Source organism: Phodopus roborovskii, unplaced genomic scaffold (genome assembly GCF_943737965.1).
Source record: "Phodopus roborovskii unplaced genomic scaffold, PHOROB, whole genome shotgun sequence".
Classification (NCBI taxonomy): Eukaryota; Metazoa; Chordata; class Mammalia; order Rodentia; family Cricetidae; genus Phodopus; species Phodopus roborovskii.
In genome coordinates this window covers 1,916,332-1,942,537 of record NW_026126611.1, presented here as the reverse complement: position 1 = coordinate 1,942,537, position 26,206 = coordinate 1,916,332, and the positions used below count along the sequence as shown (strand labels likewise).

Here is a 26,206-nt window from a genome sequence, read left to right as displayed (position 1 = left end):
TTAATCATAGAGCCATTTCTTCAGCCCCGGTTTTTGTTATTAACATGTGGTTTTAAGAACAGGATCCTGAGAATGTTTGGTATACTTCCTAATAAGAAAAGCTCACGGGTTTAGTGTGACTTTTTAAAAAGTCTATAGGCCAAAATAAATGAATTTATTAATGATCCTTGAATATTGGAATAGAATACTTACCTATTCTTGTTGTGTTAAGAGTACTACCCTGTCAGTTGAAATTTAATTTTTATGTTTCCTTTTCATTCACTAGAGCCATTCAGGAGACAACCTTTGATTTGGGAGGAGATATTCACAGCGGGACAGCATTGCCAGCAAGCAGGGTAGGTGGTTGCGGATCCATGACCTGATCATCTAGGGGGTTGGATGTTAGAGGATACCCAAAGACAGAAGCTCCTTTGTAAGCCTGGGTTTCACAGCAGCCTGTCTCTCTGCTACACCTGCTCACCTGGTGGTGCATAAATGAAAGGTAGCCAGTTGTTCCTTTTGTTATGAAGTCAGGAGATAGTGCTTTCTCTTTGAAGCAGGGTGTGTGTGTGTGTGTGTGTGTGTGTGTGTGTGTGTGTTTGTGTGTATGTTAGCTGTGCTGCTGCTGTGTGTAACCTCTGGCCAGCCAGACCATGCTGGGGGTTGCTCGCTTCTCTAAGTCATTCTCTGTTCCTGGGATGTCTCTCCTCATCTTGGTGACCTGATCCTGGATTGCAGTCACTGCAAAGCTCGTTGAGCCCCTTCATTTATTGACAGTTGTGTGGACTGGTCTGCGTTTACCAGGGCAGCGGTGTGCTGACTCTGTGTTGGGGATTGTTGGCACCCCTTTCTCAGATGCACTTATCTCGTGATGATTGGAGAGCTCAGCTCTGTCTCTTCTGCTTATACATGTTCCCTTGCTGACCCTCCATGCTGCCTAAGATGCCACCATTTGATGTCCACTGTCCCCATAGTGTGTGTCTTTGACCCTGGTCTCCCCAAACTAAAATCAGATGCTTGACTGATTTTCTATTACGCATCTGATGAGTACTTCAAATTTAACGTAGCGGATTAAGCCTGGGTTTTGTTTAAATTTACATCTGTCTCGTTCCTCCATTTTAGTTACACCACCAACCATGGCTTTGCCCAACTGAACTCTGTTGCAGTTGCCTTTGATTCCTTTCTTTTGCACGACTCCTGCATGAGGACCGCGATGTCCTGCTTCTCTGGCTGTGAGGAATCCACCCGGCCTCTGCCTTACGTGTTAGCATTCAGCACTCATTTAAAGGGCAGGGCACTTTTGTGAGTAGCAGTTCCTCTCAGGTGTCACTGACCAGCCCTTGCTGGTTGTCATTGCTCTTGAATTTTAGAGACGTGCGTGCGTTTTGTTCTGTTGGAGCCCTGCCGTCAAAGCCTCTGCTAACTCTTCAGGCAATAGATCCTGGCCTTCACACTGGCTTCTCACTTCACCCTCTGTCCTTACGTGGTGTGCCCACTCCTTTCGTCTGAGGCTCTTTTTATCTTCTACTAGGTCTTATCCTTTGTTTTTGCATGGTTGACCTCTACTTGTCTTAGCCCATCCTCCTGATGAGGTCATACTTCTGCACGTAAGGCTTTTGTGTAGTTATTATTACCACCTGGTGCCTCTGCTTGCTCATTGATGATGTGGCCCATGAACTCTGGACACAGGGGTCATGAATTGTTGTTAACGCCTCTAATGCTTTGAAGAGTGCCATGCTGCAAGGACCTTGGCACATACAGGTGAAGAAATACTTCAGAGGCCATGCACATTGTCTCACACTGTGTACTCAGCATAGCAGGCTTGGTAAATAGAGGGGAGTGGAAGCCCGTAGTGGACCCTCCCCAGAGTGCTCAGGTCATAGCCTTGTGTTCACTTAGGTGTTTCAGCTCTACTAGGCTTTTGTTCATCTAATCGACATACCTTTCTGTACTGTGACAGTTAATTGTGAGCAGGTTTTTGTTGTTGTTGTTGTTTTCTTAAGTCATTTAAAAATAATTCTCTACTATAATAACGCATAAACATGTCCTAATCTCTTTTTCCATTGCCATTATTGGTCATTTATGTTTATTTTATTTTTTTAAGTTTTAAAGCCATTTACTGGCAAGTTTTCTTTTTATGAGTGTAACTTGGGGAAATAAAATGACTGTTCTTTCAAACAATTCTGTCTTTCTATGTTGTTGCTAAAGTTTTTCCTTGCTCTTTGAGAGTGGCTGTGTTCTTCATGCTGCTGGCTCTCACTGCTGTGAGCGAGTTTCTGACCTGTGTTTCCCACTCACCCGTCCCGTGTCCCTTGTCTTTACTTCCCCGCATAGCGGCCCACGTGAGATTGGCACCCACAGTGCAGAGGGTAAAGCGTGACTGATTGGGGCGTGAGGTGTTCCTAACGCACTGTGGCTTCCCTCGGTACAGAGTACTACTAGACTGGACAGTGACAGGGTGTCCTCTGCCTCCAGTACAGCCGAGCGAGGGATGGTGAAGCCGATGGTCCGACTGGACCAGGAGCAGGACTACCGGCGAAGAGAAAGCAGGTAACCACGTTGACTAGGTGCTATGCAAGTGAACACCTTAGAGGAGGCTTTGGGGTTAAAAAAAAAAGAGATTGCCAAGTTTGTAGATTCAGCCAGAAGTTTTACAGTTTAATAGGCTTTTATGAGTATTTTTATATTACTGAATTGAAGACGAATAAAGTGAATGTTTAGTAATTGCATTCCTTACTCACCACAGGGTAGCCTTGGCGACACAGGCACATTGAGTTTCACTTTCCTTTTAAGTTACCTGATCTGTAGCGTATAGAGAAAGGAAGTTTTTGTAACATTTTAGTATGTGATCATTTTTATAGAGAAAATTAATTATCGCATCCATTTGTAGATGAAATTAAAAACATGTAAACACAGAACTAATTCCCTGTCCCACACTCTAATGGGGTATATCTCCCTGCGGAGGCAGCAGAGGGTGAATCAGGGTTCTTCATTTTAAGTGCTGGGTACTCTGTGCCCCAATGCTCACTGTCATCTGAGGCCTCAGACGGGGAGCAGGGATGCCAAGTGTACCCTGTATGTGGTTAGCGGGGAGCTGACCATCACAGGTCTTGGAGGAGATGTTCTTGCTGTTCTTGTCACAGACCCAAAACAGATGATTGGCAGTGGCAGAGACTTGCTCATGCTCAGAGCCAATTGTCAGTGCAGTCCTAGGCCATAAAAAGTCTGTTACTTCGCCATTCTCCAGCAGAGGGCACTGTGTGTTACAAGATGAGTAATAACTTCAGTCCAGTAATGAAATACGTAACTATCAGCAAGTATCACAGTATTTGCTGTGTGATTATTGGATGTTGTAAAACATAGTTTTCTTCCTCCATTTATACTTGTTTTGGGTGGTGTAGAGTCACTGACTATGGGAACCCTGTCTCTTCAATCCCAGGGGCTGGGATTAAAGGTGTGCCACTGTATCTGTAAGAGTCGGTGCTGTGCTGTAGTGACCACAGCCGTGTGTCTGTATGTGATGGAAGATAGGAGTTTAGGTGGAACAGGACACACGGACCATGTAAGCAAGTAAATAATTCCTGTTACAGCAAAACAGCCATGTGAAGGCTAATTAAAATTATTGCTCATAAGGACATATTTTGATAATTTCTTGCAAAGTAATGCTGGTACTAAAAGTTTTACTTACACTAAGGATGTTGTTTGTTGATATTAAGACAGGATGGAAACAGATAAACCCTTCTAATTCCTCCTGCAGTTTTCACATTGACAATGATGACATTAGCAGTTCTTAATTGGTATAGTATAAAGTCTTAGTCATTGTTAAAATTATAATTTTAAGCAAGTATAAACATCCTTTTGAGTGATGGGAGTAGCTTTTCTTTTAATCATCTCCAATTTTTTTCCTTTTTTCAGTTAATGTCTTTACTAAATTTGTTAAAATAATGAAATGACTAATTTATACAATTTATCCAAGCTGTTGCAGCTGCTGCTGCTGCTTCTCCTCCTCCTCATTATTTATTTATTTATTTATTTATTTATTCTTGAGACAGGCTGTCCTGGGATTCAATCTGTAGGCCAGGCTGGCCTCAAACTCACAAAGATCCACCTGCCTCTGCCTCCCCAGTGCTGGGATTAAAGGCGTGTGCCACCAATGCCCGGCCAAGATAATTCTTTTAAAAATTTGAAACTGCCAGCCAAGCAAGATAGTGCACACAGTTAATCCTGGAGGCAAGCAAATCTCAGAGTTTATGAGTTTGAGGCCAGTCTGGTCTACATAGTCGATTCCATACCAGCCAGGACTTTATGGTGAGATCGTGTCTCAAATTTTTTTCTTTTATTATTAAGAACTGTGTTGAAATACTCATGCATTTAAATCATACTGTTTTCCTAATTCTTAAGGTAAACTCAAATTGTTAAATTACAGACTGAAGTAAACTTTGAATAATAGAATTTAATGGAAAGATTTTTGCTTTAAAAATGATAATGTGTTAACTTACATTGTGTTCTTTTTTCTTTAGATTTAGTGTGTGTGTGTGTGTGTGTGTGTGTACACACGTACATATGTATGTTTGTTACATGGGTGCTGGGATCCAAACTCTGTTCTCAGCATCGTTTTTAATGTTAGTCAATTTCTCCAGTCCCTGGGTATTCTTTTCTTTTTATTCATCTTTACATGCTTGGCAAAGGTCAGATAATGAGGAGAACGGACGGACCTCTTTGCCAATGGGAAAGAATATTTCAGTTAGCCGGTCTGTAAATTACTAGAAAACTTGATCTGTTCACTGTTACCTGAGCTAGGTGGTTAGATCCTTGTCTTCAACATGCAGTGCTTATTAATAATCCAGACGTGTGTGTCTTCTCTGCCCTCACACTAGAATTCTGTCCTTGAAGGAGCCAGTCTCCTGTCCATTCATTCACCTGAGTGTGTGCCTAGGTTAACAGAAGCGGCTGGAGACTGTGCAGTGTATGATTTAACACTTCACAACGCCATGTGGGGACAAACTGGTTATGGAAGTGTGCATAGGTACCTGTTGACCTTACTGAAGTGATGTCGGTTTTTCTTTTAGAACTCAGGACGGGGCTGGGCCGGAACTGATACTGCCTGCCAGCATTGAATTCAGGGAAAGCTGTGAGTCATTTTAGATTCTATTACTAGTGAGCGAGTTCTTGGTCTTTGTTCTATTTTTCTCCAGTTCATACTTTTTTGTTCATTTTTCTTCTTTTCTAAAATCTCTTTACAGCTGAAGATTCTTTTTTATCTGCCATTATAAACTATACCAATAGCTCTACAGTCCATTTTAAGTTGTCTCCTACATATGTGTTATACATGGCATGCCGGTATGTATTGTCCAGCCAGCACAGGCCTGACATCAGTCCAACAGAGCGCACACATAAGGCCATTGCTGTTGTCAACAAGATGGTGAGCATGATGGAAGGGGTCATTCAGGTGAGTGTTGGCCCAGCAAGCCTTGTTGGGTTCTGTGATATTTCTGGTGTGGTAATAGTTTGTCTTTATAGCCTAGTGGAGTAAGTGAAGATGTACTGTATGTGTTGTAACACAATCGTCTTAAAATTAGTCACCGTGAGAAAGTGCGGAGGTGAAGGTCAGCTTTCTTTGAATTCTGTTTAATTTATTGGAATGAAATTCACACAATGTATGTGTGCAGCTCTACCTTGAGAATGTTTGTCCGGTGCCAAGAGGCCAGCCACCCTCCCTCCCACAGGCCCAGGTGTCTGTCTGTCAGGCACTCCCTGCTTTGTGATGAGCCTGCTGCGGTGTTGGGAATGTGTGGTTTTGGCAGTGTAGATGTAGGGTTGATGGAGTTGAGGGTAGACTTCTCACTTAGGGTGGACTTCTCTGTTGGTAGAGTGGTTTGGTTCTTCTAACTATTCACAATCCATAGTTGACAAAATTGGCACAGCTGTTTTTATTTTTGCAGGTAATTTGATGATTCAATTGTAAAGGTTATTTTAAGTAAATTTACAGATTTTAAAGTTTTCCTAACTTAACCAGTGCCTTTACTCAGCTAAGAAACTAGTAATGGAGTGTTAAATACTTTGGTTAAAGTTTTCCTAACTTAACCAGTGCCTTTACTCAGCTAAGAAACTAGTAATGGAGTGTTAAATACTTTGGTTAAATGGTTTGGTGATTAAGCAGGGCGATAATGGTGCATACCTTTAATCCCAGCACTCAGGAGGCAGAGAGAGGCAGGTGGAGTTCTGGGAGCTCTGAGAGTTCGAGCGACAGAGAGAAACCCTGCCCAGAAGAATCTATAAATAAACAACAAATAAATAAGTAAATACTCGCAGTATAATTTGAGGGAAACTGAGATGGTCTTTTAAGCTTTCCACAAATACTTCTTTCACATTTGAGTGATTAGCACAGTAGGAGTTAGATGGGCTTGTTCAAGCTAAAGAATGGAAAAAAAGGAAGGTCATTTTATCTGGATGTTTTGTTACTCTGGTATCATCACTTTATTATGTATAAACAAATGTAAATGTCCTTTTCAGTTGTTGCTCAAAGTCATTGTCTGTCTCTTGCCATGTGTGGGCTTAGAAGCCTGTTCCAGACTGTGGTACTGTCAAACTGCTGTTTTTTGAGAGTTTGTCCTTGCTGCTTTCTGCTAGTGAGGAAAGGCTTTTAAACTTCAGAGTAGGTTCAGTGTAAAGTTGGAGCACTCTTGGTTGGTGAACAATAATTGTCACAGTGAATAATTTTGGCAAGTAATTTAAGTTCTGTTTTCAAAACATCATTCCCTTTAGTACAGCTGTGATGTGAACCCTTCATGCACTGCCAACATTTTCAGCTTTTACTTTGGTTGTTTTGATTAGCCTTTTCATTCTCATCTTCATAATTAGTTCAGGGGAATGGACTCCTTTACCTTTTAAGTAGTAAGCCCACGGTGTCATTAAAAAAAAAAAAAAAAAGTGTTTGGATGTCCTTCCTTTGCATATCTTTCAAATAAATCAGTATGTTCATTTGTGCTTTATTATTACGTCATCTTTGTAATCTGTAAAACTCAGTTGTTGTGCCAATGTTAAGAACATGAAACCAACCCTTTATGTCAAATAATTTGGGACTAACTGTCGTACCTCATGTTGTACCTTCATGTACCTTAGTGTTTTGATTTTTTTTTTTAAACTACCATGATTGTTTACAAGTTTCTTTCTCTCGTTCTGCTTGATTTCCCCTCGTCTGTTTTTCTCCAGGAAGTAGACCAGGTTGATCAGGTAGGACATGCTGCTGGGAGCTGATCCTAGCTGTGTTGGCTTAGCTGAGTTTCTCATGCTGCTTCCATTACAAATATTATCCTACAAAAACTGGACTGAGCAGTTCATAACCCCTCATTCAGCAACTGAAACATGCAGTACTAAAATCCTTTTTTACTATGCAACTTTATCAGCATTTCATAATTTCTGCTTTATGCACTTGAGTGTGGATATGAAATGACAAAAGTTCTGTTTCTTCTCTATTATTTACCCTTGGTTCCTATTCTTTGGATCTCATCTAAGGTTGCCTGGCCTGCAAATGTGGTCGGGAGAGGACTCTGATAGATCAGTACTAGATACTGAGTTGCATGGTGTCCAAGCCAGTAACTACAAGTATCAGGGTGGCTGTGGGTAACCATGGATACATGGTGTGTATGCTACACAGATTACCAGATAATGCATAATCTACAATTTGGTTTGGTGATATACAACATTTCCACTCTACTAATTCTGCAAATTACGTCTAATGCGACCAATATGTCTATGTATATGAATCTTGAGATGTTGCAGTGGTCATTTCTTCCCATTGCTCTGCATGTACTAAATTTCTTTGCAAGTATCTGGTATCTGTGGTAAATACCTGGTGAGGATGGGAAGGTACTGGTCTATCTTCATTCAGCTATTCAGGGGCATTCCTGTTTACTTCTGATTTTTCTAATGTCTTGCGTTTTTAATGGGAATGTTTTCTGTCCACAGAAACAAAAGAACATTGCAGGGGCGCTTGCTTTCTGGATGGCAAATGCATCAGAACTTCTCAACTTCATCAAGCAGGACCGAGACCTTAGTCGGATCACACTAGATGCCCAGGACGTCTTAGCACACTTGGTTCAGATGGCATTTAAGTAAGAAGCACAGCTCTGCAAAGAGTTAACTTCAATGCTTCGTGTTCTGTCTTCAGCTCATTTGAAGATTTTTAGTTAACCCAATTGAAGATGCTTACAAGAAGCTTGGGGAAATGTGTTGACTTGTGAGCACTGTACTCTGGCACTCCGTTTCTGGTGTGCCACAGTACAATTTGTGTTATTTTTAGTGGAAAATAGTCTTTAAGAATAAAGATTGCCTCTATAACAAGTCTGACAAATTATGTATTTTCAGGTACTTGGTTCACTGTCTTCAGTCAGAACTTAATAACTACATGCCAGCCTTTCTGGATGATCCTGAGGAAAACAGTCTACAAAGACCAAAAATAGGTTAGGATCTTATGAGCCTTCCTTTAATATTTATTCAACTTGGTATCTTTTCTTTTTTAGATTTATCTTTATTTTTTAATCTTTAAGTATGTGTGCTTTGCCTGATTACATGTTTGTGTACTGTATATGAGCTATAGAGGCCAAAGAGGGTGTCTGGTCCCTTGGAACTGAATTACAAAGTGTTGTGAGGCCACCATGTGGGTGCTGGGGATTGAGGGAGTTGACTTAGGTCTTCTGGAAGAGGGCATATCCTGTCAGAACCCCAAGAGCAGGGCAGTACAGATGCCTGAATACCAATGCTGTGTCCCTGGAACTAGAGTTGCAGATGGCCGTTACCTGTCATGTAGGGTGCTGGGACTGAACCTGGGTTTGCTGTAAGTGCAGCAAGCGCTCTTAACTTGTAGCCACGCCCCAGCCCTTACGTTTGTCTTAAAGTTGACTGTATTGTGAGGGCGTGTTCCTTTTTTAAAGATTTATTTATGTAATGTGTTTATGTGAGTGCATGCTTTGGGTGCCAGTACCCACGGAGGCCAGAAGAGGGCGTTACAGCACCAGAGTTGGAGCGCACGCAGCAGGGAAATGAATTTGGGTCTCCCAGGAGATCAGCAAGAGTTCTTAACCGTGCAGCCATCTTCCCAGCCCCGGGGTTGTTTCTTAAATGTCTAATTGGGTTTGGTGGTCTTTGAAAATAACTTTTAAGGAACTGTCTGTTAGATTTGTGAATAATTTTCACTTTTGCTTTGCTATGTTGGTAATACACAAAAGGTCCTAAAAAGCCCTGTGGGTGAATTTATATGTGAATCGTGGTTAGTTAGTAACTGCATGTATTTGAGACCACATCCCTGCTTTCTGTTTGAATTTGGCATTTGTAATGGCTTGGCAGAACGTGTTAGTTGCTGTAACCACCTTTGTCTATCACTGGTGTAACTGAGAAAGTTCTGGCATGTCCCGTGTCCTGAACAGATGACGTGCTGCACACCCTGACGGGAGCCATGTCCTTGCTGAGGCGCTGCAGAGTCAATGCTGCCCTGACCATCCAGCTGTTCTCGCAGCTCTTCCATTTCATCAACATGTGGCTGTTCAACAGACTGGTGACAGACCCAGACTCGGGCCTGTGCTCCCACTACTGGGGAGCAATCATCCGCCAGCAGCTGGGGCATATCGAAGCCTGGGCGGAGAAGCAGGGCCTGGAGCTGGCCGCTGATTGTCACTTGAGCAGGATCGTGCAGGTGTGCACAAGGTCCCCCCTCACACCCCCACCCCCGGGGTTAATGTACTCAGTGCTGAATCTCACACCTTTATGTTGGCCAAGAGCTTGGGTTCAGTAAAGCGTCTGTCCTTTTCTCACTGCACAGTAGTCACGCAGCGGGGCGGGGCACCACCTGGCCGCTGTAACAAACCAGCTAAAAGCAAGTGTCTCCTACTTCTGGAAACTGGAGGTTGAAATGAAGGTGCTGGCGTGGGAGTACCCTTTGCGGGATGGTAATTGTGTTCTCGCAGCCTCCGGTGGTTCACATCCAGCGGGCACTCACAGTCGTTACGTGGTGCTCTCGGGTGCAGGTCTGCCCAAGTGTTCGGTTTGTACAAGGACACCGGTGGTGCTGGCCTCCTTTTTAAGCCAACTGTGTGTAAACAAGGTCCCTTCTCTGTAAGACTCTAGCACCAGAGTGTCAAGGGCACTGCTCCCTTATAACAAGGCGTGTAAGCAGGATAGAGATAACCACCGAAGTGCTCTTTTTGTTGAGAACAGCAAGATATACTTTAGAAAGCCATCTACTGAAGGATGAGTGATAATTAGGTGCCAAGTCATAGTCTGCTGTCTTAACAGCTCTCAGGGAAAGCTTTAGATACTACAGTCTAGGAACTGGTGTTTATAATTAAGGAAATGAGTTATATGCAATCTCAAAACATACAACAATTAAAGATAGTCATTATCCTGAGAAGCTACTTAGCTCTCAACGTTTATCAAAATTTGTATCAGCAAAACTCCCGATTCTTGTAATTGATCATCTGGATTGCTGTATAAATATTCAAACTTTCAAATACTTCAAAAGCATGTTATAAACATTGATACTTGAATCAAATTATGTTAAAAACATAAAAACTAAAGTAAACCCAAGAGGATGTTTATAAAGCCTACAAAAAGTATGCATATAGTTTAGTATATGCTGCTAAATGTTAATGCCTCTTTATAAGTATCCTGCATTGCAAAGCCAGATAAGCAAGTTATTAGCTTAACAGCTGTTACAAAGGGTTTTTTTTTTTTTTTTTTTTTTTTGTTTGTTTGTTTTATTTTGTGCTGGGGATTTGAACCCAGGGCCTCACATTTTTAGTATCTTACTTCAAAATATTTGCTCTTTTAAATAGGCTACTACTCTGCTTACCATGGATAAGTATGTACCTGATGACATTCCAAATATAAACAGTACATGCTTCAAGTTAAATTCTCTGCAACTTCAAGCCCTATTACAGAACTACCACTGTGCACCTGATGAGCCTTTCATTCCTGCGGTAAGTGAATATAACCACGATACTGTGAAGTGTGGGCATGCCTGCACCGGAAATCTGGGACGAAGAGAGGAAGAGAAGGAAGATCATTTCACTCTGAAGTCTTAGCTGTTGGGTGCAAAGAATATAGTCTGTATAAGCATTTTAAGGAACAAATTATTTAATTCGGGCCATTGCTTCTGGGGAATCTTTGGAAGGAATAGAGGAAAGGAAGTTGAGTTAAAGTCTATACCACCATGCTGAAGTACCAGAGACCCAGAGCCTCTGTGAAAGATGCAAGGGTGCTTTTCATATACCACATGCACACTCCCGCCATCAGCACGAATCTTCACCATATACCACGTGCATTCCCGCCATCAGCATGGGCCTTCACCATATACCACGTGCACACTCCAGCCATCAGCACGAATCTTCACCATATACCACGTGCACTCCCGCCATCAGCATGAGTCTTCACCATATACCACGTGCACACTCCCGCCATCAGCAGCAGCATGAGTATTCACAACATGTTAGCTTTCTCCATTTCATCCGGGAGTGTCTGATTGGTAACAACCAGAGTCTCACCCACAAGAGTCTGGACTCAGGATAAGAAGTCCATCCATAATACCTTAGCCCCATTGAGTGTATATGCAGAGCTGTACCACAGATAGGACCATCTGAGAGAAACAGTTTGAAAGAGAAGAGATCTGGGCTCAGAGTTTCTGTTCTCATGACTGTGACTGTAGTAAGTCAGAGAACATCTTGCAAAGAAGGCACTGTGAGGAAGAGCTGCTCACTTCCTGCAGCCAGGAAGCAGAGGACTTGTGGAGCTCTATCCTTTGGTCATGATATGGTGTTGCCATCGTAAAATGAGAGCGACTCAAAATAGACCCTTAGGACACAAGACGGAGCCCACTGGCATTTTCAGTGGACTGGGGAGAACTCACAGGGCCCCTGTGCACCTGAAGAATATAGTATATAAACAGGTAGCAATTTCTGGGGCTTCCAGAGCTCCTCCTTGGTGGTATTGCTGCCTGTAAGTTGGCCATGCTCATTTAATGGGTAACCTCATTTAGAGTAATGTACCATGTCAGACTTGGTGGAATCATTTCTCTGTATATAGGGTGGTATATATGGACTCTGGGGGTGGGAGGTTGTTCAAAGACAGCCATGAGACATAACAAGATAAAATCTTTAAAGATAGACACCCCCCCCCCCCGCACGACTCAAGACTTTTTTTTTTACCCCCAATTTTCCCTGGTTCCAGTACTTCATGATAACCTGTTCAAATTTTGAATTCACTACCTATTAATCAATTGACAAACAGGAGTCTTTTTGACCCAATCATTTCCCCAAAGCCTCACCTCTAAACATAGGGGTTGCAAGCCACCTCCACATAGGCCTTTAGGGGATGCTTCAGATCCAAACCGTGACATCTACATCTGAGCCACTTGTGTCCAGATGATACGAGCTGATGAACAAATGAAGTTCAGTGTTGAGTTTATATCAATGAAAGACGGGTACAAAATAGCCAAACAGTGAGAACGACCCAATTAGCAATGCAGTGCACCAGGAAATCACCTAACAGTGAAGTGCAGGGTTGTTTTGCTACAGTGGAGAAGGAATTGTGGTTGACACCACAATGTGTGTGAATATTATGATGGCAGTTGCTGCAAAAGAAACTGTGTGTGTGCAAAGAATATCTGCAGTGGCTTCCAGATGTTAATTTCTAGAACAGACAAAACTGCATGACATTTTCAGCCTGAGTAGTTGTTCTCTGTGTGGGAAAGGAAGGTGGCGGTAGAGCCCAGGGCTGCCTCGAAGGGACCACCCGTCCTTGATACTGAATCTTCACTTTAATGAGTCATACAATTGAGACATGTGAGTTTCACATGTCTGTTTCCTTTCTCACCATCCCCACCCGTCAGGCGTGTTCTGTAAAAAGGGCTCACAACTTAATGATCATGTGTTAAAGAGTTGTGCAAATAAATCAGCTGCTTTGGACAAAAGAAGGACATTTTTTTGTTGTTGTTTTTTGTTTGCTTTTTGGACACAGAGTTTCTCTGTGTAACCTTGGCTGTCCTAGGACTCACTCTGTAGACTCAGAGATCCACCTGTTTCTGCCTCCCGCGTGCTGGGGCTAAAGGTGTGCGCCACCACTGCCCAGCGAGACCATCCTGAGGTAAAACAACGTTTTAAAGCCATAAGTAGTTGGGAGTTAATGAGCCTCTTGTTCTGCCTTTTTGAGTAGTATGTATGGGCTTTATGAAGCCCACTGTTCATGCCGTGTCGAGTGTGCTCTACCCTGAGGTCATGTCTATGACATACCAAGGTGCTTCCCGTCAGTGAGTGGCCCTTGATGAGTCAGCGTTTGCTTTCTGCAGGATCTCATAGAAAATGTTGTGGCTGTTGCTGAGAACACAGCTGATGAGCTTGCCCGCAGTGATGGCAGAGATGTGCAGTTGGAGGAGGACCCTGACCTACAACTACCTTTTCTCTTGCCAGAAGATGGCTATTCCTGTGATGTCGTCAGAAACATTCCAAATGGTTTACAAGAATTTTTAGACCCTCTGTGCCAGAGAGGTAAATACCATTTATCGTTATCTCAGTTGGAGCATGCAGCTGGGCTCAAATGAGCTTCGCACTGACTCTCTGAATGGCAGGCTTGTGGAAATGTGCCTGAGGAAGCTGTGGTCCTGTGACTCAGGTGAAAGATCTCACATGCCCCGACACAACCATGTGGGTGTGCTGTGTCCCTTGACTGAGCCCCTGCTCTCCACCCACGTGCTCCATAACAAGGGGCCTTTCTCCTGGCTCCCTCGCTTCTGAGTGTTCTAGATCACTGCCACCCAGCCATGTGCACGTCATCCCTCTCCTGTTCCTTCCTCACAAAGCGGGCTAAGAGGTGTGAGAATGGACAGGCTGCCTGAGGAGGGAGGGAGATCTGTGAGTGCCCTGTGTCCTGCTACGGCTTCTGGAGCCACCACATCAGGCTGACTTGTAACTGTTTGCAGCTTCTCCCTCCTGACTGCCTCTGTCACCTTTGATATACTGTTTTGATGGTATATAACAATTTTTTTTAAAAATCTTTGTTTTAAAGTATGAGATTTGAAGCAATACAAATTTTAATGTACTCTGTGTGTGTGTGTGTGTGTGTGTGTGTGTGTGTGTGTGTGTGTGTGTGTGTGTGTGATGTAGACGATAGCAGATGAATAGGAAAGTAGACTTTAAACACAGGCTTCAGTTAAATAACAAATAGTAAGACTAGTGAAAGTACTGTAGTGAGAGTGGTTTTTTTTAAACTGTTTGACCACAATAAATAATTTTACATCTTCAAAAGTGTAGTGGGGAATATAAAAGGCCATTACATTGAAAGACTGCCTTTTCTTATGAATGGAGTTGTTGGCAAAGCAGCTTGTGCTTTAGTCCCCTAGCAGGCCTGCTGTTCCCAGAGACACACAGTCCAGGGTGAGGGAAGCAGAGGCCACGTAGGAAAACTGTGCGAGTTTGAAGAGAGTGAACGTGTTTAGTCCTGAAAAGCCCTCATTCATGGTACCGGTAGACCTGTGACCGGGCAGGGTAGGTGAGCCTGGCTGCAGTAGTTTTGAACGTTGTTGGCATCCCTGTCTAATGGAAGAGCTCAAGCCTGTGGAATTCAAGCCCCTGGTCACAGCATGGGGAAGACAGTGAAGCAAGCTTGCTATAGAGCTACTTAATGGTGTTTTTCTGTCTCAGCACATGAGGCCAAAACCATGGCCTCAAGCAATAGGCATGTTTCCCCCAGGAGTGAGACTTCTGTATTACCACCTTCAGTTGATAGGCTGTTGAACTGTTCTTGAGATACCATGTTTCTACAGATGTTTCCAGAAGCTTTTCCATCAAGTCTGTGACAGAGCCAGTGACTAGGATGCTAGTTCATTGTAAAGGGGTGTGAGTGTTGTACCTTCCTAGTGGAGGGTAGGTATGTGAGTGTTCTGTGTTACACAGAGGGTATAAGTGTTCTCAGTGGTGGTGTGAGTGTTGTCTCTACAGCAAGGATGAGGACCCTGTCTTGTTAGTGCTGAGTTACTGTACCTTAGGTTTGGCTGGGCTTCCTCACTCCTGTCCATACTCACTTAGGCATGCTTCATGCCAACACTCAGAAACGTGTTAATTAATATCTTGTAAATAAGCCAGGAGACTAATCTGCTCCGACTTTGCAAATGGACATATTTATCGTGTGCCAGTTTTGTCTTGTGCACTATAGGTATTTGCCAGCGTGGAAACAGTGAGGTCCTAACGTGACAAAGAGTTTCCTTCCTATCTTCCCCTAGGCTCTTCTGGATAAGTAGTCTTAGGCCATTTGGTATTCCATCCTGGTCTTGGCATCCATATATTATTTCATACATATGGATGTTTATAGTTCATGCAGCCTGGCACACAGATGCCTTTAAAGGCGTAACATGGGTTGTGTGTTATGACATCAGTGTTTCTGATTCTTTATACTCTTTCTTTGTAAACTTATTAAAGGACTGCTGTATGGTCTCAGTAGCTCTCCCCCCCCCCCCCCACCTCAGTGCAACACAGCTCTGTGGGAGACTGTAATGCCAGCCCACACCAATGCCTGGGTTGTGATGGTTAAGTACCTCAAGCTATGACAAATGAGTTTCCATTAGCAGTATAGTGCAGAGCTTGTTGTGGAAATCTAACATTTGGGGGGAAAAAACCACATTGTTGAAATTTTAACTTTAATAGTTATAATCCTCTAAAACACAAGGAAGAAAATTTTGGTTACACATCATTGACACTACATTATATTTTTTATTTTAACTGATGTTCTTAATATTTCTCCTTCTGGAACTCTCCAACAAATACATGTCTGAGAACAGCAATTCCAGGTATACTCCATTGGTAAAACACTAGGCCAGGAAAGACTCAGGCTAGGGCAGCTAGGCTTCAGAACTGCACCAGTCTACATGTGGTGAGGGCTTGAGCAACCCTGACTGTTCACAACAAGAAGGCAGTAGCCCTCGAGCAAACTTCAGAGTGATGGAAGAACTGAGAAATGTACAATAAAATTTGACTAAGTTAAGGTGGCATGGCTTTGAATAAAGGCCTTGATATTTTAAATACGTCAACTGTCCTAAATAAGGCCATCAGAAATACTTTGGTGGGAGTATCAGGGATCCAGCTAAGGGCCTCGCACACACTAGGCAAAGTGCTCTACACTCAGTGAGGCTGGCCTAGGCTACAAAGTAAGTTCAAAGCTCCTGCCTCACAAAACAGAACTGTTCTTTAAGACTTTAAGTGCACCTGAGCTGAGAAAGGACCTCCCGGCCCCAGGCTGTTGTAGTGTGAGTCTGTGTCTGAGTCACTTAACCCAGCCTGTGTCTGTGTCGTTCTTAGTCCCGAGAGCCTTTCTTTTGCTTTCTTTTGCCACTGAGGGTTTGCTTTCAGGTGGGATGTGTACATTTGCAGACTATGTACAGAGCAGTTCCCCAGTTTTCATAGGAAAAGGAAAATGGTTTAATCCAATAATGTGTTTTGTTTTCCTTGTTGAAACTGTGTGGGATTAAGGATGCCTTACGTGTTTTACAATTATTATTTTCTGTTTAGGGTTTTGCAGATTGATTCCTCATACGCGTTCCCCAGGAACCTGGACGATACATTTCGAGGGTGCAGATTTTGAGAGTCATCTTATGCGAGAGAGCACAGAACTGGCAAGTGTTTGAGGTTGGGGTGGATTAACGCATGAGATGTTGCTAGTGACTTTGAAGATGGGATCTAATTTATTCTTTGCATATGTGCAATGTTACAGTGGGAAATTTTTAAATGGTTTTCTAATACCAATTTGATTCAAACATTTTAAAACCTTGGTAGGTAAAAACACATGTATGTACTCCCTGAGCCAGGTTTTGTACAGTTTTGTGTAGTAATAAGTGGTTTTGTAGCAGTAAAGAATACTTATGATGACAGTTATGGTAGCCTACATATATATCTTTGAAACATATTAGTGTAACTTTGAAAGATTTTACTAGAAACACATTTTTCAGTGATAAAAATATTTTATTTTCTGCTGATTTCTATGATCTTAAATGTGTATCAAATAATTCATAACTTTGAAATAATAAGGAATTTCACTCCTCTTAAAATTACACTTTGCCAAATATGGAGTTTCAAAATGGATACTTTCTTATATAGTGTATACATTTATATAACTTTTAGATTTAAACCATTAATCAGAGCCATTTCCTAGAATTGATTGATATGTGGGCTCGCTACTGACAAAGTTACTATTCCTTTTTCTTGACTCCTTTTGTTTATTTTTGCTCACATTCAAAGTAAAGGATCAACTTCTGATGACAAGCTTTTATAGGACAACAAGTATCTCTTGGATTCACTGGCTGATCATCTTTCAGATTTATTATCAGATTCTGTGGGAGATAGATTTCAGGTCTTGATTTATATAAAACAAAACTCTTAATGAATGTCACATAACTTTGTTTCCTTCTTAAAAGTCTCTCCTAGGCTTTAAACCCCTGCCTTTTGTTTAATCACTATCTTATGTGCATCTTAGTAGTTAAGCTTTCAGTGTGTGTTCAGTGTTCATTGTGAAGTTTGGCATGAGTGTAATATGTGACTTCAGTGATGCTTTCCTTAAAAAAAAAAAAAAAAAAAAAAAAAAAAGACGAGCTCTCCCTTGGGATTTGTGCAAGCCCTGGTTGCCCCCTCTGTATTGGCTGCCCAGCTCAGAGTGTGCTTCTTGGCAGAGTGCTGGGAATGCCCCTTACGTACCCTGTAGTACAATTTCCCAAGAGATGAAGTAACAGCAATTTCTGCTATCTTCCCAGTGTGAAATAACTTTACACTTTTTCTTTGGAAAAGAAAACAAAAGCTTAACAATTTATTTTAAAAGGTCATAATGGTAAAAATTGGATTTGATTTTTATGGTTGTGTTTTCTAGCCTGATACAAATGGAAGCTTAGTTTTGTTTCATAGAGCAAATCTTAACTTTTAAATAGCACTTGTAACTAGGTTCGTCTTGTAGACTTTAGTCAAATGCTGCAGTATTTTGTTTAGCAAATGAAATGTACCTGAGGCAGTGGACTTTTTATGCCCATTCCGTTCTTTGTTTGTAACAAATTAAATGGCTTTCTAACCATGTGAAAACACTTCCATTTTGTCATAAAATGAGTCTGTTTTCTCATCTTTAGGCCCAGCCTCTGAGGAAGGAACCTGAGATAATCACTGTGACCCTAAAAAAACAGAATGGAATGGGTCTCAGCATCGTAGCAGCGAAGGTAAGCCCGAGGGACTTCCCGGAGAGCATCTTCTCCCTGCTCCCGTCTGTGGCCATGAGAGACACGGACCTTCAGAGCACATGTTCAGCTTTGCTCCTGGGAGGATGGAGCGTGCCTCCCGAAGGCAGCCCCTGGTCTCCTGGTGTTCACTCGGGCATGAGCTCCTTCTCTGAAAATGTGGAGGTGAAGTGGATGGTCTCAGAGGAAGCAGTTTAAAGGCATGGTCAAGATGTGTTGGGCATCGTGGGAAAGAAACGTGGGCACGAGAAATAGTTGCATCTGTCACTTTGTCATAGCAGGTGCTATGACATAACCACTCTTATCTCTAGGCCGTCTCTCCTGGAGGTGGACTGGAGCTCAGCATACAGCTCATCTGAGGGACTGACAGCTCCCTCGCCCTTCCTGTCCTGTCCTACTAGTCTGTTAATAAAGCTTCCACAACCATAGTCAGGTATTTTCAATGGAACAAGTGATTTTTTTTTTTAAAGGTAAAAATTCAAGTTAGCATACAAAGTAATGGGTTTCATCATGATATTTTTATAAGTATGTCACTATATTTGGTTCTGAGTTATTCCCCTCTCCCATTGCTGATTTCTTGTGCCCTTACCTCACTCTGACTGGTTTTCTTCCCCAAATAGTCTCCCTCTGTTTTCATATGCGACTTCCTTCTCTTTCCCAAATACTATTTTCAGCTAGTATTAAAGACATACTTTGTTAAGCTGTGGTAATATTTTGCCCATAATACTTTATCAGCTGAAATTGTTACCTGTGTCCTGTTTCAAGAGACTGTATGAAAAGCTTGCAAACACTGCGTAGCATTACGAAAGAAGAACATTCCAAATCGCATGATGCCAGTGTATTGAGAAATGGTTTAAATAGTAATGGTAAATTTTGTACATCAGAATTCTGTTACGTTGACAGAGAGGAGTCTTGTTGCCTTGTTCGCAGAACAACAAAATTAAGGGTTTGGAAGGAGGAAAAGGCATTGGTGTCTGAGATTTGGTGGGCATGGCTGAACAGAAGGGCCTGGAACTGTGGGGTGTGTTCAGGACTGGACTGGAGGAACCTGTGTGTATACCCACCACAGTTGTCCCTGAAGCTGAGATTCTGTGGAGTCAGCTGTGATAGACAGAGCAAAGATCCTGAGCCCCCGGTCGGTCCTACTTCACTGTCCATCTCTTGCATAGCCCAGATCATGCAACATGTTTCTAGACTGTTAGAGTATGCTTGACCCAAGCTCAGAACATTTGCAAGCATGAAAATGTCACCCGTGGAACCATTTTCTTTCTTGGTTATAGATGAATCTGCTCATTTCTAGAGGGGAAACAGTTCAGAGAGCAGTGTCACTCATACACAGCAGCGGAGACTTAACTCCTGGGATGGGTGTGTCTCAGTGGTAAACTGTCTACCCAGCACTTAGGACTGCCTCTCGTGTAAAGGAAAGCAGCAAAGAAGCCTTAAGTTCTGTAATACATTGTGGACATAATCTTTTTCTCTAATACTGGTCTTGCTGGAGGGCGACCATTATCAGAGTTACTGTTATTTCCAGTAGAAAACGTCTTCCAGTGCAGAATGACTTGTTTTCTCTGGACTCCAGTACGACTTAGGTTTTGATTTGCTCGGTGTGGTGTCCTGATGAAAAGGACCTAGTATTTCATAATAGTAGGCTCAGGCTTCATCTTGCACCCTTGCCCACTCTTGTATCCTCTGCCAGGTATCAGGTAGAGAATTAGGACACCCAGCCAAGCTGAAAGTCATAGTTCAACCTGTGTTCCCTTAAACAGACTCCTATCACCCAGCCAAGCTGAAAGTCATAGTTCAACCTGTGTTCCCTTAAACAGACTCCTATCTGTTTACTAGATGAGGTCTTGGCTTATCGCTTCAGCCTTGTGAAGGTGGTCTTGGCAGAATTGTAGTCTTTATACTTAGGGTGTAAGATATGTTCACTGCTCTTCGGTGTGGGCTGGAGGTTGTGGGCTTGGATGGCTAATCTTTGTCGCCACATTGACTGGACTTACAATCACCAGGAGATACCTAGATTCCTTTGTTTTGTCTGCGGATGTTTCCAGAGCTAACAGCGCTGTGGCTGTGCTGTCCCACCGAGTAGGTTCCTAGACTGGACAGAAAAGGAAAGGAGGGAAGGGTACCAGTACTCCTCTCTCTGCCTCTTAAGTGGGGTGTCATGTGGCCAGCCACCTCAATTCCCACTGCTGTACCCTCCCAACCGTGGTGGACTCTGCCACCTCAAACCACGACACACATAAAGCCAAAAACCACTAACAGATACAGACATGCTGAGACCAGACTCTGTGGGGAAACTTGTTTCTTTCCTGCCTTGTTGAAGAGTTGGTCGTTTCTGGGGGACATGGCCAGTGCTGGCAGATACTTGTTGGATGACAGCGGCAGGTGGGGTGAGCTGGATGTGATAGGTCAGAGTGGGAATGGAGAAAAGAATCCGACTTGAGTGCCTGGGTCCTTTAGGTGGCTGCCAAGGAAGGGAGCCTGCACAAGTTGTGAGGTCAGGATTGAACACGCCACACTTGAAAATTTGGGAGCCTGGTAAGGGATTGGATAATGGAGCTCAGAAAGTTAGAGCCAGAGGGGCCAGACATGGTGGTGCACACCTTTAATTCCCACCAGCACTCGGGAGGCAGAGGCAGGTAGATCTCTGAGTTCAAGACCAGCCTAGTCTACAGAATGAGTTACAGGACAGCCAGGGTGGTTACACAGAGAAACCCTGTGTTGAAAAACAAACAAACAAACAAACAAACAAACAAAAAAAAGAGCCAGAGATGAAATTTAGGAATTGGTATATGGGCACTCTGAAGGAAATGCTTAAAAATTCTCTGTCAACTGGGCAGTGCCACTTTAATACATGAAATGGTAGTATATTATCACATTTTTTTAAAATAATGAGACAGATGAATAGCTGTTCATTGTGTCCATTTCCACACTATATTTGTCATGTGTGTGGTATGGCAAGGAAGGCTCAGCAAATGAAAACACAAGCTACCTTGGGTATATACACTGCCAGGACAGCCCAGTACAAGTGAGAGGTATCTGGTCTCTGTAGGTACAGTGATGGAGTCGACTCACCATTACGACTTCGGAGTACACTTTGAGCATCAGATAGGTCAGGTCTTACGACCTCTGGTACAAGTTAGTGTGGAGGGCCCTGTCTCCCTCCCACGGAGCCGCTTACACTCTTGGTGTTGTGGGCTCTTCTGGCAGACCACACTATCGCGGTGCCTGTGTAGCAGGCACGGTAGCGGCAGGTCTACCAGTGCAGTGCTGTTGTGTGCCTTTAAGCCTAGTGATGATTGAGTAGGAGGGAGCCGTAGGAAACACTGGTAATAGCCCTTACTTCCACCCACCCAGCCCTGCCGGTTTTCCTGTCACCCCCAAATGCCTTCCGATGTCTGCACTCGTGTTTTTGCTGTCTGTGTTTGACCCAGGCCTTTTCCCTTTTTTAATTGGTGTGTGGCTCTGACGCTGTAACCGAACCATGTTTTGATATTAAGTTCTTCTCCTTGCCCTCTACATGGTGGTTAGAGTTGATGAAATCCAGATGATTTGGAAGCAGTGTGGGCTTGCCGTCTACTTTCTGAGACGTTGCTTTGCGAGAGTTCAGCATGCTACTTCTTACTCATCTGTGGCACAACATGATGCTGATGCTTCCTGTTTAATTTGGATTTTTAAGATGCGAACAGTTCCCTTTCATTTTTATAGCCCTTTAACGCTTAATAAAGGACGAAGGGAATGAAAATCAGAGTGGCCTGGTTGCATAAGAATGTGAGTGTTGCACTGGCTCCAGCTCATGTTGATAAATGCCATACAGAGTCACAGCGTCCAGCTCAGCACTGTGGCAATCCATTCTCGAAAAGCCAGCTGTGTTGGTTGCTGTTGAAACTGAGAGAAGCAGACAACTGGTCTCCTGCTCCAGACTGTGTCCCAGAGATAAAAATGTGGTTCTCTGTTGTTGGAAGGACAGAACCGGTGGTGAGTTTCTACAGGGTGTGTCCCGTAATGTTCTTGTGCAAACTATGGTCTTTAAAGAATGTGCTTCATCTTCCACTGCGACCTGTTTAAACCTGTTAATAATTAACTTGCTTGTGAAGAGTGAACCGTATAATGTAGCTTGTAATTACACACCCTGATAGTTGTTGTTCTCTCTCTATGTTGTAAATATTTAAGGTTCATAAAAATGTGACGTTCTTACATTTTTATTCAGAAAAAACAGAAGTGTTAACTACTGCTTATAATATGAATAAGATTACTTTCACATAACAGCTGCTGCTGTGTAATTTCAAAAGCATGTAGTCAGGTACTCATTAAAAAAACTTCTGGCAACGTTGGTAGGTAGTTTCAGGGTAGGCTCTCTCTATAGTCTTTTGTTGTATTGTTTTTAAGGATAAACAAATTCATGGAATATTTTCTGTATGCTACAATATCTAATCTAGAAGTAAATGGTAAATTAGTATCTTTTAGACTAAATACTGAGCTTTAAGTTTTTAAATCTTAGCTTAAACCATAAGATTTGTATATATTGAAAGAGTGAGAGCAAACAGTGTCTGTAAATAGCCGTCTTCTCTCTTGAAGCGCAAGCTCCTTGCCTAGACTATAATTTAGGTCCTTGAAGCACTTGAGACCTCCCCATTGTATTCTTTAATGGCCCTGTAACCCTTCATGGGAAAGGCCTGGTCAAAGAAGTGGACTTGGGGTTTTCAGTTCCCTTTCAAAGTCTGGCTGGAGAGACCCGAGGACCCAAGCTCTGCTCCACAGAAATGCAGAGTTCTTTCTTACTCTTGAAACGACAACAGTATCCCTTGAATTTGGAACAGTATTATGTATGTTTTTGCTAAAATAAAAAGAATGAAAAGAATTACATAAAAGGGTCCCCCCCCCCCGAGGGATTATTATTACCTAAGTACTTATTTCTGGGATTGACTGAAATATTGAATTGCATTGGAGTATTAATCTAATAACATAATCGTTGTTACTCTAAAGAACCATGTGTTTACTGTGGCTACACAGAAACAGACCATTTCCCCCTGACACCTCACCCTCATTGAAGGCCCAGGGAGCCAGAATTTTGTATTTATATCTGTAGCCACACTGTAGGTGGCTTCTAGGGCCTTGACTCTCCCATTTGAGACTAAGATGTTCTGCACAACTCCCTCTGTTGGTATACCCCCTCCCAGCCTGGACCCGTCTCCTGAGGGCTGTGGACCAGCCCTCCTATCTGTGGATCCCATTTCAGAAACCCCAGCTGGCTCGCCTCACTGTTTCAGAGAGAACAGATGGATGTGTGCTCAGTGTTGTTGTTTTGTTGTGTTTCTTCTGTGTTGGTATTAAAGGTAAAGGAACACAGTGGAGGTGGCCCGGCTCATGTCACTGTTTCAGGTCAATGTTGTTTTTTTGGTGTTTCTGAGTCAGTGTAAAAGGTAAAGGAACACAGTGGAGGTTAGAACGCAGCTTATGCAATTCTAGCTCAGTTACTTTGTTTACCACCATACTGTTGGGATAACTTTATTTTGAGAATGGCTGCAGGTGAAATTTAGGTGTAGAAAGCACTTTAGAACCAATTTTAAAATTGAAGTAGTTTGTAGAAAAAGGTGAGAGGAAAATGCTGGGGAGCACACAGCTTACCTACGGCATTTCTGTCTGGGAGTTTCGTTTAAGCTGCTCCTGGCTCTTAGGTCATCCAGCCCACATTGTTTTGTGCTCCAGCTGGGGAGTCTAGGCCAGGCCTCCACCCCAGAACAATGGGCTAAGCCCTACATTGCTTGGCAGACACCTCTTCCTCTGGCTTTTTTTTTTTTTTTTTTTTTCTTTCCCCTTTTGGGTTGTGTTTAATGATGCTTTTTTTTTTTAATGCTGTTACTGAGGTATACTCCCACACACTAAGTTGGCAGCCAAGCCGTCCAGAGAATAGGCTCCTTGTGGTAGTTCCTCCCTAGTGAAAAGGGAACTGGCTGCACGTTTGGAGCTTCTGAGAAGGTAGAAGAGTTAGGAGGACAGACGGACTGCCTTCTTTCTGGACCTTCTCACCCGAGGCCGAGGCAGCTAGTAGGTTTGTGTCTGTGCTCGTTCTGTGCATCTCTTTAGTCCGGATTAGGGGTGGGAGTAGTTAGTGTCCTTCTCTTCTCTGACATGGTTTATCTTTTTTTGTTACATTCTTTCTGCAGGTAAATTTGTTACATTCTTTCTGCAGGTAAATTTGTTACATTCTTTCTGTAGGTAAAGTTCAGATAGTTACCCTGTTTCCTCCCTTACTAGTCCCAGTTCCTCTTACCCTTCTTTTGCTTTAAAAATGGAAGAAAGGTATCTATCTGTAGAAGAAAAGTATCTATCTGTAGAAGAAAAGTATCCATCTCTAGGGTGCGGTTTTAAGATTAGACTATTGAGTTCCTCTGGTCCTGCCTTCCCTGGGAATTACCTGCTTTCTTGCTTTCTAGGCAGTTGCTAAAAAGGCCCACCAAGGCTGAGCTGCCCATCTTGAGCGTTGTGTTGTGGATGTGGATCTCAGGGGTTCTCCCAGGGGAAAGTGGGTATTATACCTTTCATTTAAGTTTGCTCAAGTCATTTAAAAGTTGCAATTAGCAAAATTGGTACTACTTAGTGTCTTTAGAAATGTATAACTGTTTTCTAAAAGATCTCCTTCCCCTTTCATTCAAGGAATTAATTATTAAATGAGAAGTTCGTAGTAGCTGTGTTTAATCTTTTAATTTCTCAACTAAGTAGAACAGACATTTTAGGTACCTTTAGACAAATAGGTTTTTTTTTTTTTTTTTTTAATTATTTAGCCCTATGTATTTATCTCAGTATTACTCTCATTGCATTTCTCATGGTTGGAAATCAGAACATGAATGTTAATATAGTGTTACAGTAAGATGTTGTTTTGACAACTTTGTACATAATTAGGAATTTATTGCTGATAATGGCAGTTACTAGTAAACTATAAGACAGCAAAAAATTCTTAAAGCAATGCTATTCAGTAAAAATATTGTAGGTCACACAGGTAACTTAAAAATTCCTCCTACCTGTTTTTCAAAGTAATTTAATATTTTCAAAATGTTACTTTAATATGTAATTAGTATAGAAAAGATTATTTTCCACCCTATCTCTATACTGTGCCTTTGAAGTCAGAATACTTCATTTTGAACTAGACACATTGTAGGTACTGTTGCATGTGGCCCAGTGACTGGTATTGGACAGTGGGTTGTAAATGGCTCAGCACCATTTGCCCAGTGCCCATAGCATGGCTCACAGTGGCTGTTCACTGAGAGAATTAAGTGATCACTTAAAAGCTGAGCTGTGGAATTAAACAGATGTATGAAAAGTCAAATGTATATAATAGATTACATAGAATTATGAAATGTGTTCTAACTTGATTAATTAGAACTATAAATTCCCAACCTAGCACATGGTTGCTGAGAGGAAGCTTGACTTCAGAGGCATTTCTTATCATATATATTAGGTTTCTTGACACAAGGAAACTGGTGTTGGTATAGATGAAATCAAGTAAAAGTCATACGTATTTTTCTTTTGCCAAGTTATTTGTCAAACCATTATTGCCTCCCGTGTATCTGTACCTATTTTTGTTTAACTCAGTTACTTGACGTAGTTTTTAATTTATTGCCAATTTCATTTGTGTTTACAGATTTTACTGATTGTGTCCACTCCTACTTCTCTCCTCCAACCTACTGCCCCTGGCTTCCCCTTAAAATGCCCTCTCTTGTCTGCATAGACCTGGCTGGTCAGATTAGCCTAGAACTCACAGAAGGCCTGCTGTCTAGGATTAAAAGCATGCACCACCATGCCAATTGTGAGCGTGCGTGTGTGTGTGTGTGTGTGTGTGTGTGTGTGTGAGAGAGAGAGAGAGAGAGAGAGAATCATCCCATTAAGCCTATTAGTGCTACTCATATGCGCATACACGGTAACACGGGAAACCTACCAGTGGCCACACCCCCAAAGAATAATGTTTTTCATCAG

The 26,206-nt window shown here is 42.5% G+C and overlaps 1 protein-coding gene across 4 annotated transcripts in view; it reads left to right on the top strand.

The window, feature by feature from the left end:
• Positions 1-26,206, top strand: part of Afdn (afadin, adherens junction formation factor) — a 92,137-nt gene that overhangs the window by 41,019 nt on the left and 24,912 nt on the right. For 3 of the 4 annotated variants that reach the window (XM_051206083.1, XM_051206080.1, XM_051206082.1), the window contains 12 exons: positions 266-335; positions 2,411-2,529; positions 5,049-5,110; positions 5,223-5,428; positions 7,192-7,212; positions 7,948-8,093; positions 8,347-8,441; positions 9,405-9,670; positions 10,809-10,952; positions 13,316-13,514; positions 16,527-16,630; positions 18,125-18,211. In XM_051206083.1, coding sequence (XP_051062040.1) covers positions 266-335; positions 2,411-2,529; positions 5,049-5,110; positions 5,223-5,428; positions 7,192-7,212; positions 7,948-8,093; positions 8,347-8,441; positions 9,405-9,670; positions 10,809-10,952; positions 13,316-13,514; positions 16,527-16,630; positions 18,125-18,211 — 1,519 coding nt within the window. The remainder of the gene's footprint in view (positions 1-265; positions 336-2,410; positions 2,530-5,048; positions 5,111-5,222; positions 5,429-7,191; positions 7,213-7,947; positions 8,094-8,346; positions 8,442-9,404; positions 9,671-10,808; positions 10,953-13,315; positions 13,515-16,526; positions 16,631-18,124; positions 18,212-26,206) is intronic. The other variant, XM_051206081.1, reaches the window with a different exon arrangement.